Genomic DNA, 13332 nt, shown 5'->3' with positions numbered 1-13332 from the left:
GAGCCACCTGTGACAGGAGGGGAGAGTGTATAATACATGTATTTATATATATATATTTAAGAGAGAGTGGGCGTGAGGTGGAAATGGTCTGTATGAAAACAAGCTGTGGTAGATTGTCTCAGAGCCCCATGGGAAAAGAAAACAGAGACAAACATGTGACATTATAGGTAGCAAGGGACTCCACAGCTGCCTTCCCACAGGGCACAAGAGGCCACGGGGCTGCGGGTGAGCGACTAACCCCACTGAGCGCCCTGACCGCGCTCCGGCAGGAAACCTTTCCCCTCACGGATCCGAAAGGCAGAGGGAGCGGCAGCAGGCACACAGACACGGGGGTTTATTTACAGAGGAATGAATTTATTTGCGGCGGGAGGAGGGCGGATGACGCCGTGCCGAGGCACCGCTGCCCGCTCGCCCTCCCGCCGCCGCGATCGCCTCAGGTCACTCCTGAGGGCGGGGGGGGGAGCGGGGGACGGGCCGCTGTCCCTTTAAACACCATCCCGTGGTTGACGTCGCCGCCGTCGCCTTGCCATAATTACTAGCGGGGCCGTAGCCCCGCCCCCTTTCTGCCCGCGGCCTCCCTTGCTGGGCTCGTCCAATCAGCGCCCGCCCGCGTCACTCCGAGGGCAACGAAACACGGAGAAAGGGGAAAAAAAAGTTTGGTGCGGAGCGAGCGGGGCCGGGCGGGCGCGGCGGGCCCGGCAAAGGTGAGGGAGCGCGGCGGGGCCGGGCCGGCCGGGCCGGGGCAGCGGCGGTGGCTGCGGCCCCGCACCGTGGCGGGGCAGGGTGTGGGGGGGGGCTGCGGCCGCCTGCCGCCCCTGGGGAGCGGCGGAAGGACTGTGGGACTGCGGGTAGAGTCCCCCCTGCGGACCCCCGCCCCCCGCATCCGGCGGGCGCGGGGCTTGCGGGGCGGCGGCGGCGGCGGGCGCGGGGCCCTCTGCGGGTCTTTTTTCTGCCTTTTTTGGTGGTTCCGTCGTCCGTCTCCCCACCCCCGACGGGCGGCTGCGTGCGCAGGAGCCATCCCGGGGCAGAGGTGTTTGTACTCGTGTCCTTGGGTGGAAGGGAGAGGCAGAGCCGGCCCGTCGCCAGCGCTGCGCCGGCCGGGCCCGGCCCCGCACGGACCGCGGGGGTTTGGGGGGCCGTGGGGACCGGGCTGGATCCGGCGGCGGTGCCCTGTGAGACCCAGGGCTACCCCGGCTGTCCGGGCCTCGGCCCCCCTCGGGTGAGCCCCGAGCAGCGGTTCTGGCCGGTGTGGGGACAGAGGTACCGGGGATCAGCATTTAGCTGGGGTTGTGGCACCCCCCTTGTTAAGCCAAGGGTTAAAACTTAACGCAGCCTGTCGTAGTTTTGAGTTTTATCGTGTGAAAAGTTGTTTCTGTTGTTGTGCTGGTGTTCACCCAAGAGCTCTGCGAAATTTAACCCAAACTTAACTCCTAGGTGAAAAGCCTGGAGTGATAGATAAGGGATGCAAACATCCACTCGTGTTTCCACGGGATGTTAGGATTGGGGAATCTTAAAAAATAAAAAGGGCAGCTGTCTCTACTGTTAATAGCAGCAACAATAACGAAATACAGAAGCCTCCACCACATGTGCTGATGTAATGTGGAGGCATTCAGCAAAACCATGGTAGTTGCTTCAGCCCCTGCGTGGACTGACTGAAGTGCACCGTTGTGTTCTGGAGACCATTCCCCGAGTGTTTGTCCAGACTTGTCCTATAATAGGTGTCATTGCGTAAGAGTTACAAGGAGCAAAGAGCGTGCCGAGTTTCTTTCACTCTTCTAAGGTTCTTTGCTTGCATCTTAACTGTGCCAAGCTCTGTGTGTACTGGAGAGAGAAGGGCACAGCTTGGTAAGCTGCCCTGTGAGCTTCAGGGGAAAAAAAATAAAGAAGAAATTATGCTCTTCCTCCTACTACTTCCCAGCAAATGACTTTGTTTGTCTGATGTCATCTTAAAAAATTTCTTGTCACAGAGTGCTTGTCCTTATCTGAACTGTGGATGATGGTAGCTCAACAATTGAGGAAGTAAAGTCCTTCCTTTGTCTCTTTCCTGTCTGTCTTCTAACTTTTATGGTTTTGCTCGATTTGTTCTTCTAGTGCCGAGGTACTTACACCTCTTGTTTATATTTATTATCACCTAACACAGAACAAGGGGACTGGCTCTCTTCTGATCAGTTATATATTTGTTCAGGCCAAAATAAGTATGTTTGGGGAGGATTTTTCTTTCTTATGATACTACATAACAAAGTATATGACATATCAATGGCCTAATTCCTTGGGTTTACTACTCTGCAGTTAGAGAAGACATTCTTCAGTACTGGAGAAACTGCCTCCTTTATGTATTTCATAGAATACCTCTTATAATATTTGTTTGTCTTAAAAACCTGTGAATCATATTAAATTTATTTTAATCTGTTATTATTTTACTTCCTGACTAATCTTGAATTTATGGCAAAAATGAGCAACAGTGTGTGTGACACTGCATATTTTTAAGAGTGTGATCTAAGAATGTAAGTTTACATTTCAACTTCTTGTTACTTCATGGTCTCAGATGGCACATTGAAAACCTTACACAAATAGCTTGAAAGAGATAGTGGCAAGTTATCAGAGGGAGAGTAGCATTAACACAAACTACTGAAAAGTTGCTATGGTTACAGATAAAGGTAATCCCTGTTTCTGTGAAAGTGTGTCGTTTTGTAACAGCTATATTAATCAGTGTGATTTCTGAGAGAATTGGAAGTATACAAACTTCTGGCTCCATTTTCTTGGCAGCTAATCACTATGCAGCTTTTTATATTTTTTTTTTTTTTTTTTAGTGCTGAATGGGCTATGACTTGCATTCAAGATACTTGATTTGAGCTACAAAGAGTATTATAGATTACATATAAATGTGCTTGGATTATGCTCAATTCAATGGAAACTGGACTGGAGTATGCTTATTTTTGCTCCACCCAAGAGATACCTGATGTCAAGGAAATGTCTTTTAAAATGTCTAGATCCTTTTGGAAGGTCTTTGACTAAGGCAAGTGTTGTGGCCATTCATCACCAGAGGCCTTGGTGGTGCAGCTGTACAAGTTACAGTTCCATGTTCTGATTAAAAAAAACAAACAACCAAACAAAAACCAAAACCCACTAAACCAAAAAACTCCGCCCAACCAACCAAATCACAGCCCCCCAAAAAACCCGAACAACCCATGAACAAACCCCCTCAAACTAAACCAACATGGCAACTGCTGAGGGATTGAGACCTGTTATGGATGTCCAGCTTTATAGGCCAGGGGAATACGAGGCAGGACAAATGATTCTGTTAAGGGTTTATTCCCTACACAGGAGGAGACAGTTGGGATTTAACATGAATGAGTAGCTAAGATTTGGGTGGTTTGAGGCAGCTGCTAATACTGCCAAGGGAATGTGTTTGTCTGGTGTATCTGTGCTGCTGTCCAGACGAGTCACCAGACCTCTCTGAAGAGCCGGTATTTACCACGTGCGCCTCTTTGTTGTTTCCAGGTCTGGGTATTGCACAGCAGTGGTACATCTTGGATTGAAAACAGCAAGAGGAATCTCAAAGTTCAAGATTACTGAAATCTCATCAGTCTGGTATGTTCTCTTTAAACTCCTGGAATAGCAAGTTGAATTCTTTTTATGTGAGGGCCTCCTTAGTTACAGCTAAGGATTAAGTTTCCTGGTAGGTTTCTAGGATCTTGGCTTTTCATCAGCAACTTAATTCTTAGGAAGTAATACACTGCTGAGAACTATGACCTGTGTATTGCTGGGGTTGTGTAGAAGACTGTTTTTGGTAGTGGTGTTTATAGCAGGACAATGAACTCCTGCTCCCAGAACCTTCAGTCAACATACACTCTGAACTTGTTTTCATCTTGCCTATCCAGTTTGGAAATTCCAGGTACTTATGCAGACTTTTAAAACTGAAGTCAGGTTGGAAAGGGGCTATTGCTGACAAACTTTGCAGAAGCTGCACACTGATATATTGAAGAATGCGTAAGAATATGAAAAGGAATGTTGGTTTCTTCAGTCAGGGATTTTTTTTTTCCACTCTTTATGCAGAGTTTGCCCTTATGACGTTAATGTTGTATGGGTTTGATAAAAAATTAGTAATAATGTCTCAGAATAATTTCTCAAATGCCAAAGTTCTGAAATTGCTATGCTAATGTGCTTTTAAAATTGATATATTTCCAAAAATACCCAGCAAGTTTGAGAACTATTGTTTATAAACAGGATTGCAGCATCTGAGGGTGTGAAAGGAATGGGAAGCTAAATACTACTTTCAAATATGTCTCTAATAAGAAAAGCAAAGTCAGAACTATAATAATAAGAAATAAAAAGTTCAGCACATTAGTGCTGACATAATTGACAACCAGAGGGTAAAGTCCTTTTCTCCAATGCCAGTTCAGTATGTGCACCCAGCAGATCAGTTCCTTTGCTACTTATTAACATGTACAGAACCAGGAGGTGTAATGTATTCAAGACTGAAAAACAGGTGCAAACCACTGAAGAAAGCTCTCGTGGTTCACACTGATCTCTTGGGAACTGGACAGCGAGTAACCATCTCTCATCTAATCCCTGAACAGCTATCACATGTAGCTTTTGATCACTACTATTCTTGTCTCTGTTTGAACTGGTGACTTAAAGATGAAAGGCTCTGTTCTTGATCTCTTGAGCTGTCAAGTCCTCCAAACTTGCTGTCTTCTGTATATGTAAGATTACAGAACAAATGGCCCTTTAGCTGTTTCATGATTACAATAGTCAGATGAGAGTCAGGTGCTTTCTGTTACTGTCCTCAGTGAGAAGTTGGGTGGCACCAAACTGATTTTTTTAACACTGCTATCAAAGCTTCCCTGTTTAATGTTCTTGCAGCTGCAATCTGCTATTTCCAGGTTTTTTCTGCATTGCCACAGATATTGTAAGAGTAGCAAAGGCTTAACTTAAGCCTGGACCTTAAAGTGGTGCCATTGCATTTTCTCCAGAATGTATGTGTGTTTACAGAGAAAATAAGTGGCTTTTGTGCAGAAACTGATGCTAAAAAATTAGGTTTTTTTAATGTCTAGTTTCACTAGGTCTCCTTCAGTGTGGGATAATAACTTGAATAGCAATTTTTTTATGCTCAGATTGCTAACATCTGGATACAGATTGCTAATCCAATGAGCTAGGGAACCTCTCAGGATACCCCACTTAGCAGATGATGTGGGAATCTTCACTTTTATGAGGATGGCAAACTACTCTTGGGGCATTTGTAGTATTACTGACAGTTGTGTTGTGTGGGCGGGTTTGTTTTGGTTTTAAATGAGATGAGGTAAGCAAATCTGGGTGGTCAGTGCTGGATGGCGGAGAATATGTTTTGCCATCCCCCTTGTGCTTTGGGTGAGCTATGCTCTTGCTTTATCAGAGACTGGCCAAGCTTCTGCCAACCCAGAGATTCGGAGGCAGGTGGAAGGGGCTGATGAGCACCAGAGCTGGGCTGTGGGAGTTGGCCAGACTGCATGAAGGGGGGAGAGGTGGGGAGGAAATGGGATGAAATGTCTCCCCTCTTAGAGATAAGAGCTCCTGCTTGCCTGCGTAACAGAAGCATGAGCTGAAGTGTTGGATGTTTGATGATAAAAATTACTTTTTGTTGCTGTTGCCAGGTGGTGAAACTGCTGTGGTAGCTATAGAGCTGGAAAGTTTTGGGGTAGTGCGTTTTGGGTTTTCTTTTCCCCTCTCCTTTCGAAAGTACCCAAACAACACCACTGACTTTAGGGTTCTTGTGTCTTCTAACACTAGGCAGTTTGGTTGATATGATTTGTGACTTGTGCTGCTGTTTTTATGGGCCTAAAGTTAATGTGTTCTAAATTGAAGCTTTCCAAGATTGGCTACTGTGATACCTAAGGGACACTTTACTAGTCTGTTTTGTTTGCGTGAACTGTGTTCTTGGTTTTGATTGCTTAGATAAGAGTTGGTCAAAAAAGTGTCATGTAAGTGTGACCTCAGGGGTTATCCTCAGGGGACCCAAGATTAACCTCCAGCAGTGCTGGCTCTGGCAGGGCACTGAATTCAGATGCAAGGGTTAAGGTCTGCTCCTTTCAGCTTGTATTTTAGGTACTGAGGGGGAAGTTATGCGAATATTGTTTTTTCTGTGCTTGCTTCATACATAGCAACTTACAGCTATACCAATTGCTGCTTTTTGGTCCTGTTTGAATTTGTGGCATGGTAGGTTGCTCTACAATAGGAGGTAACACAAAATGTGCTATTTCACAGTTTTAGAGAGTTAAATATCCTTCCTGAAGGTGTTTTTTATGCTCTTTTTGGTGTTTCACAGCTCAAGGGAGTACTTAGCTGTAAATATTTTCTTGATGTTATGTGGTATTTGCTAAACTGCCTTGGACTTTTTAATCTCTATTAGGGAAGTTAAAACATATCCACTTTGTGGTATTGGCAGTGGGTGAAGTAAGGCAAAGCAGGCAGCTCCAGCATTGGGAGAGGAAAGGTGGCAACAGCCAGAAGAAAAACCTAAATGTGGTTATGCTTCATCTAGCTTAATATTTTTTTAGTTGTTTTACACTAAACACATGAAAATGTTTTATGCAAGGCAGCCTTGCTGCCCAGATAAGTCTTGCGTAACCATGATGATACTTTGTGGGTGCAGGAGGGAACACCGTGTTGTGGCTCTTCCTCATGTTGCTTGTTTGGAATGGGGCAAGGTTTGTCTCAAACCAGGTGTCATATCTGCCCTTGTGAAATATTTATCAAGCCTTGTTTATGTTTACTTTTCTTTTCACTGTATAGATGGATAGGGAACCACGTCAGTGTTTGCACTGAGGAAAAAGAAACACTTTTAATCTAAGGATTAAAAGGACAGGGTTTTGTCTAGTGCTGAGAGGAAGCTGTGCCGTGAGAAATGCTGTTGTCACAACGTGACCAGGATCTTGCAAATTCGTTCAGCCGAGTGAAGCCTGAATAAGCACAAAAAGTTTCTGGCAGGAGCCGTGGTACCTTGTGGGATGGAGACAGTCACTTCCTGCGGAGCTCCTGCTGACTCATGCTTTAAATGGGTGGAAGTCTTTGGAACCGGCGACCCGATGTATTTTTAGCCGGGGTTACTAATTTATATAGTGTGCTCGGCCTCCCAGGGCAACTCCAGTCACCCTTAAAGCGCGGATGGGCTCCAAACACACATCTAATTTTATCCCCGAAGTGGAGCAAGCAGCAGTTGTGTAATTGCCGCGGGAGAAGAGAAGGTGCTCTGCTGTCCCCCATCCCCGGTCCTCCTGGCCGGGGGGCTGCGTGCCGGGAGGGGTGGGCGCCCCGCGGGGTCTGCGTGTCCCGGGGGGGCCGTGGGCTGTCACGGCGGGAGCGGGACGCGGCCCCTTTAAGAGCGCGCGCCGGGGGTGCCCGAGCCCGCCCAGCCTAACCTGCTAGCGAGGAAAAGTTCTTTGCGTGACGGACAGGCCACTCCGCCAATCGGCGAGCGCGGCCCGGCCGGCGGGGCGGGCCCCCGCCCGCCTCGGCCAATGGGAGCGCGGGGGCGGGGCCCCGCGGCCGGGGTAGGTTGCGCCGAAGTGCAGCTCCAAGTGAAGTTAATCTGGGGTGAAGCGAGCAGAGAATTGTGCAGATCTTGGTGGTAGGAATTTTGCGGTTCTAATCGCGTCGTGTGGCGTCGTTCCGCCCGTCAGGGCAGCGGAGTTCATGTGCGTGGGGCTTTTCCTTCGTCGTTTCGCTCGCTAATGATGGCAGGATATTAACATTTATGCAGGGAAGCAGAACAAAAGGGCTCTTTAGACAGGAAATAAGGTGCTGAGAGAGGCTCAAACTTGACCGAGTTTCTTTTGTCATCTGTCGGCTTGCACCGAGTGTTCTGGCGTGGAAGAATCGAGTGGTTCCCCATTATCTTATGGAGAAATATTAATTCTAAAATAGCAAGGATAATGCTGCTGTTTTGGAGTTACACAATGTTACAGGAAGAGAGCTCGATTTTAACTCTAACTTCCCTGATTCTGATGAGATTGGAGGTAACTAATTATGACAGCTGCTGGGGGATTATTCAGTGATAGCATTTGCTCCAAGTCGTTTGTCTTAAATTGTCCTTTGTTGTATCAGTGAAGGCTGCTGTGCTGTTGTCTGTGTGTTTGTTCTTGATGAGATGAATGTCTCACAGGTCTTTAGCGTTTAGAACAAAGATATGTAAAAACTATGTAAAACATGGCAATTTTTCTCTTTTTTAATACATTTTATAGGGTGTCTGGGTCTGTCAGAGCTCTGATTACAAACACAGGCAGAAAAATTAAATGTTACTGCTCTGTGTTGCAGCTACTACCCTTCAGCCAAAAAAAAAGGGGGGGGGAAATTGTATTTTTTTTTTTTCTTTTGGAAAAGGTCAGAATCTTTTTGGAAACCTGTATTGTCTAATGATAACAGGTGTTTTATTTGAGGGAAGATTATTTTCAGTTTGTGTACCAGGTTTATCATATATGGTATTTTTAGTGACACTGAGCATCTGAAAGGGCTTCAGGAACAGGAAAAGTATGATTTGCCGTGGGTGGCATGGGATAGGGTGAGGGGGGGAGAGCAGGAAGTGGTGAGGCAGGAAGCAAGGGAGGTTCTAATGAGGATAGAGACTTTCTTTTAATTGCCATCCTTTCTGTATCTTTGACAAGTATGGTAGATGAGGCCTTATACAAAACAAGGCTTTCAGACTGGGAAATGTATTTTCTTACTTTCCTAAATATTTCCTGATTTTTGTACAATTACTTGTTTGTCAATATACAGCTGCTCCTGGGAATTGGAAAGAAATACTCATGCCCCTAATACTTGTTGAGTCTAAGAAGTTGATGGGTTGATGGGTTTTGTATGATTAGTCATGGTGATAGAAGAATGGATGTGAAAATTGAGCAACAGTCTTCCAAATGACCATGGAACACAATTGCTTAGACCTCTATTGAATGTAAACAAGTGTTATTTTTAAAGTATACCTTATTCTTTCAAGTTTTACATCTAGCCATTCTGTTTTCTCCCAAAATGCTGGGTATAGATTACTTTTACATATGTCAGTGTCTTGACACACTGGCATCTTGCCATGGTCCAGTGGCTTATAGGTCTGAATCACTAATTCACTCTTGTGATCTGTCTTTACCTGTTTATAACATTTTTAAATGTTCTGAATTGTATTTAAACCCTGGAAATACTATCTTAGAATAAGCAGTGACTATATATGGTCTTTTAGCTCAGAGGTGGGACAGAGTTCCTGTATCAGGGGAGATATTTAAGACCAGAACACATAAGCATTTAAATACCTGGATTTATATTCATTTTTTATCTTGAATGTGATGCTAGGCCTAGACAAGGTGACGAGATCAGGTGTATGAGGTTAGGGCAAGAAGAATAATGGAGCTTACTTGAATTTCTGTAGACTTGTGATGTGTATATTGAAATTGCTGAAACAAAAGGAAGCCAACTAAAGTATTTGTGTGCTATTAAATATTACATTTAGCCAAAAGCTGGTTTTGCTTAGAACAAGAAAAAAGCTGCTTACATGAGGTAACTTGGTTCCTGTCACTCAATCACTGAGCAACCATTCTTCTTGGGTCCCCTCTGCCCCCCAACTTAGCAAAGTTGTATTATCTGGGACCAGTTTTCCTGATTTATTCAACACAGGAGTGAAATGTTCAACTCTCCAGCCACATGTATACAGTTCTAATGCAGGCTGTTTGTAGAAAGCAAATATGCCCTAAAGGATAAACACACCACTTAGCTGGCACAGCTGTACAACTTCTGTATTCAGGCTACAGCAAATGTTTCTTGCCTGCATTCAAAGCCGTTGCTGGCAGGACCTGTGTTGTCCCTGCATGACGATTGGTTGTTCCAGCATTTCTTGTTCATAAAAACCTTCTCCTGCACATGCTCCATCTGCAAATCTTAAACACTGTGAATGTGCTGTGTGCTGTGGGATTTATGTGTCTGCTTCTTGTGCCAGGATGGAATATGCATCTCTGATGTGAATAAGAGATTCTTAAAAGTGACTGTAGCTCTGTGTACAAAATGCAGGACCAAATTTTGTCTCCCCTGTTTATGAGGCAGAGGATGTCTGTGCCCTACAGGTCACTGTCTGCTGGTGGCACTGCCCAGTGTTGTGAGGTGGGTGGCCCAGCATGAGCTGGGATGGTGACCCTGCTTTCTGGGTCTGTCCAATGCTGCTTTGAGCAGGATTCATGTCTGCCATGGGCTCATCTCTGTAAAACATCCCTGAGCCTTAGGGAGGGCAGATGCCGACCCTGCAAACAGGGATGTGGGTTTTGGATCCCTCCCTGAGGTGCTCCCTGCCACTTTCCCAACAGAGTGGGTTCTGTGAGGTCTGAAGGTAAAGCCTGGCTCAAATTGTTCTAAATTAGTGGCTCGAGCCAACCCAACTGGCTCTTTTCCCCTCCTCTTCCTCCCCCTGTTTCTCAAGTGGTTTAGTGATCATTTCTGCTAATTGCCCTGTGCCCAAGGCACAAGGGAGGGGGGAGAAGAATAATGACATCCTAGAGAGCGTCAGCGATATCCAAAAAAGGGCCACCTGCCCATGGTTTTAGACGTGGAGTTTGGCCTCTGAGTAGTTTTCTTGCAGTTTCTAGGAAAGGGGTGAGCTGAGGAGGTGTGATCAGCACAGCAGTGCTGTTGCAGGGCAGATTGGTGCTGCAGGACCAGCCCTCTCCCGCAGATACAAGGGCTCCTCGGGAGATAGTTGTCCCTCTGTGGTGTGCAGCTCACTCTGGGTGGGGCGGATCATCTGGCCAGTGATGTTTACAGTGTAATAAGGTTTTGTGAAAACAAGCAGTTAATTACACATGACCTACAAACGAATAAAAATAGCTTGGATCTGGATTCTTGCTTTAAAATCTATTTAACAGAGGCATGAAGCATTCGGGATTTTTAAACCTGCTTGGGCTTTTTTACCTTTAGAAATATCAGGAACATTAAGTCCTTCCCTGTTCTTGTTGGATCTCCGATGTGTCATAAGCTTCTCAGCCCTTAATTGAAGGGGTGGGGTGATATATTTTTAACAGATCCCTCCTTCCAAGTGTGTTTATAGGGCTTTTGAGCTAAACAGAGATTAGCAAAAACAAAGCTTTGACAGTGCAAAAATAGTTTCTCCTCAATCAAGTTGTGTTTTTTTGCTCATTCTCCAGTTGTTGGCAAAACCTGAGGTTTTTTCATTTGAAAAGTAACTTTTTGGCTATTAAATTATGCATTAAGAGATAAACTGAGTTAAATCCTAACCTGATCCATCTTCTGCTCCATTTAGATCAACTTAAGACAGTCTTTTGAGTATTACTTAGACAAATGAACACACTCGTTTGAGTATTTCCTAAAAATAGCTCCTTTTTAAGCAGCAGTTTTATTAAATGCACAGTTCTTCCTTTAACTTAATGCTTCAGCAGTCTTGCAGAAGCTCAGACTGTCTCCATGCTAAAGACCACCCCTGCTCAACCGTTCTGCCCTGCCAGGATATATTTGCATCACAGGACTAACCTTCAGGATATGGTATTTGTCAGTGTGAAACATAATAGTCCTGTATCTGGAGAACTAAACTATAAACAGTGTGGCTGCCTTGGCAGGCCCCGGCAACCACCCCAGCACTTTAACTAGCCCAGGGTTTAAGACAACACTGTGCCTGTGTGTCCTGTGATTCATGATGCTAATGCACCTTTATCTACGGGAAGGATTAGGGAAACAAATATAAACTTAATAATCAAATTGGAGTGGGAGCTTAGTAGCGGTATTTCTGAGGACAGAAGCGAGGCATTTTCAGTTCATTTAAGCATTTTGCATTGGATGTGGTTTTTAATCAGGGACTGAAGTTTTCACCATTAGCTTGAACAAGACAGCAGGCTGAGTGGTTTTCATGTGTGTGCCATGGAATATAATCGGGCTGATGAAAGCAAAATATTGCATGAGGTAGGCAGGCATTTTCCACTTAGGTTCTAAATTGTGTTTAGGGCAAGAGACAAGAGAGAACCACTGATTCTGCAGGCAAAAGTTTTAGAATTTGGTACCTAAATTGGACATATTAGTGCATTTTTATACAGAAGGCTATATCTAATTTAGATTGTCGAAAGATAAAATTTGAGTTGTTGAACATGCTGGTTTTGAGGATGGGTTGGCAGAGGATAAAAAAATAAAAAAGGATAAAAATTGTTTCTCTACTACCCCATGTATGAATTTAGCATGTTTTTCTAAAATCATGTGGAATCAAGGCCTTCATACAATACAATGTTGTCATGAACCAGAATGTTTTCTGTGCAACAGAATGACCTTAATTTGGTATCTATATCATTATCAAGGTAGGGGCAAAAGAAGTGTTCGTAGATTGGTTTGTAGATTGTTCTTCCTGCCTAGCTCCTTTAGAATTGGGTAAGACACTTTAGAGGTAGCTTTTGTTGCTGATACAGGAGACTTTTCTAAGTGATTTCACCAGACTTCTCATGTTGGGATTATCCTATCCAAACATCATGCTAGTATGACATACTGTTGGATATTTCTGTTAAGTCGCTGAATAAAGTGATTTTGTAGGTATTAATTAGAAGTAGTTATCAAACAAATGTTGTCCAGGTGAAAAGTGACAAGAAAAGTAATTATCTTAGTGGTTTATGATATCAAAAACATTTGAGTATGAGCTTGCAAAAAAAAAAGAAACTGTGGCAACATGGAAGGACTTACCTGGAATGCTCTTTAGGGAAGAGACTTTAGAATTGCTCAATAGGATTGTTTTGAATATCAGCATATTTTCATGGTGTTTGCTTAAAGTATCCTGGGAGAGGAGGAAAGCAGCATTAGTAACAATAGGCCAAGGTAAGTGTATTATTAGTTACATAACAAACAAATTGTCAGCTGAGTGTGACAAACCATGCAGGGGCTGATACTAGGAGTGCTGAGATCAAGGAGTGTTTGATTTGTTGTGGAGTGTCCTGGCAGCTGGGCATGAATTTTTTGCCTTCTTAATAAGTCCAGTCAAACTTGGTGCTTTGATTGCAATTTAAAGCTCCTGTGCATAGCAGTGGAGTAATTGGCTTTAAATTTTTTTTCTTTTAATAAAACAACAAAAATATCTAATTTCACACTCTGGTCACTTGGTTGATTGTGTTGCCTTCCTGCATTTGCTTTTCTCTTACTTGGTGTCTGTCAAACTTTTGGCTGTTGTCTATGGTTTCTCTTTCTACAAGAATTAGCTTGTTATTCTGCAAAGTCATAAAGTGACTGTGACCCATGGTCTTAAGTTTATACCTAGTCATTCTCTATATAAATAAATCCCTGATTAGTTGCTACCTGCTTATCCTTCTGTCTTCAACGTCAGATTCCCCATTGCACAAT

The 13332-nt window shown here is 44.3% G+C and overlaps 1 protein-coding gene across 9 annotated transcripts in view; it reads left to right on the top strand.

The window, feature by feature from the left end:
• Positions 1–519: 519 nt before the first annotated feature.
• ZFAND6 (zinc finger AN1-type containing 6) overlaps positions 520–13332 on the top strand; it is a 36527-nt gene continuing 23714 nt past the window's right edge. The window contains exons 1-2 of one of the 9 annotated variants that reach the window (XM_064668975.1): positions 520–704; positions 3502–3591. Coding sequence is in view for 1 of the 9 variants with exons in the window: in XM_064668970.1 (XP_064525040.1) it covers positions 7672–7673 (2 nt within the window). In the remaining 8 variants the exon portion in view is untranslated. Of the gene's footprint in view, positions 705–1200; positions 1220–1241; positions 1261–3501; positions 3592–7511; positions 7607–7654; positions 7674–7760; positions 7995–13332 lie in introns of those variants that run through there. The other 8 variants (XM_064668976.1, XM_064668971.1, XM_064668969.1 and 5 more) reach the window with 8 other exon arrangements.

Source organism: Pseudopipra pipra, chromosome 12 (assembly GCF_036250125.1).
Source record: "Pseudopipra pipra isolate bDixPip1 chromosome 12, bDixPip1.hap1, whole genome shotgun sequence".
In the NCBI taxonomy this organism is placed as follows: Eukaryota; Metazoa; Chordata; class Aves; order Passeriformes; family Pipridae; genus Pseudopipra; species Pseudopipra pipra.
This window is presented reverse-complemented; position numbering and strand designations above follow the sequence as displayed.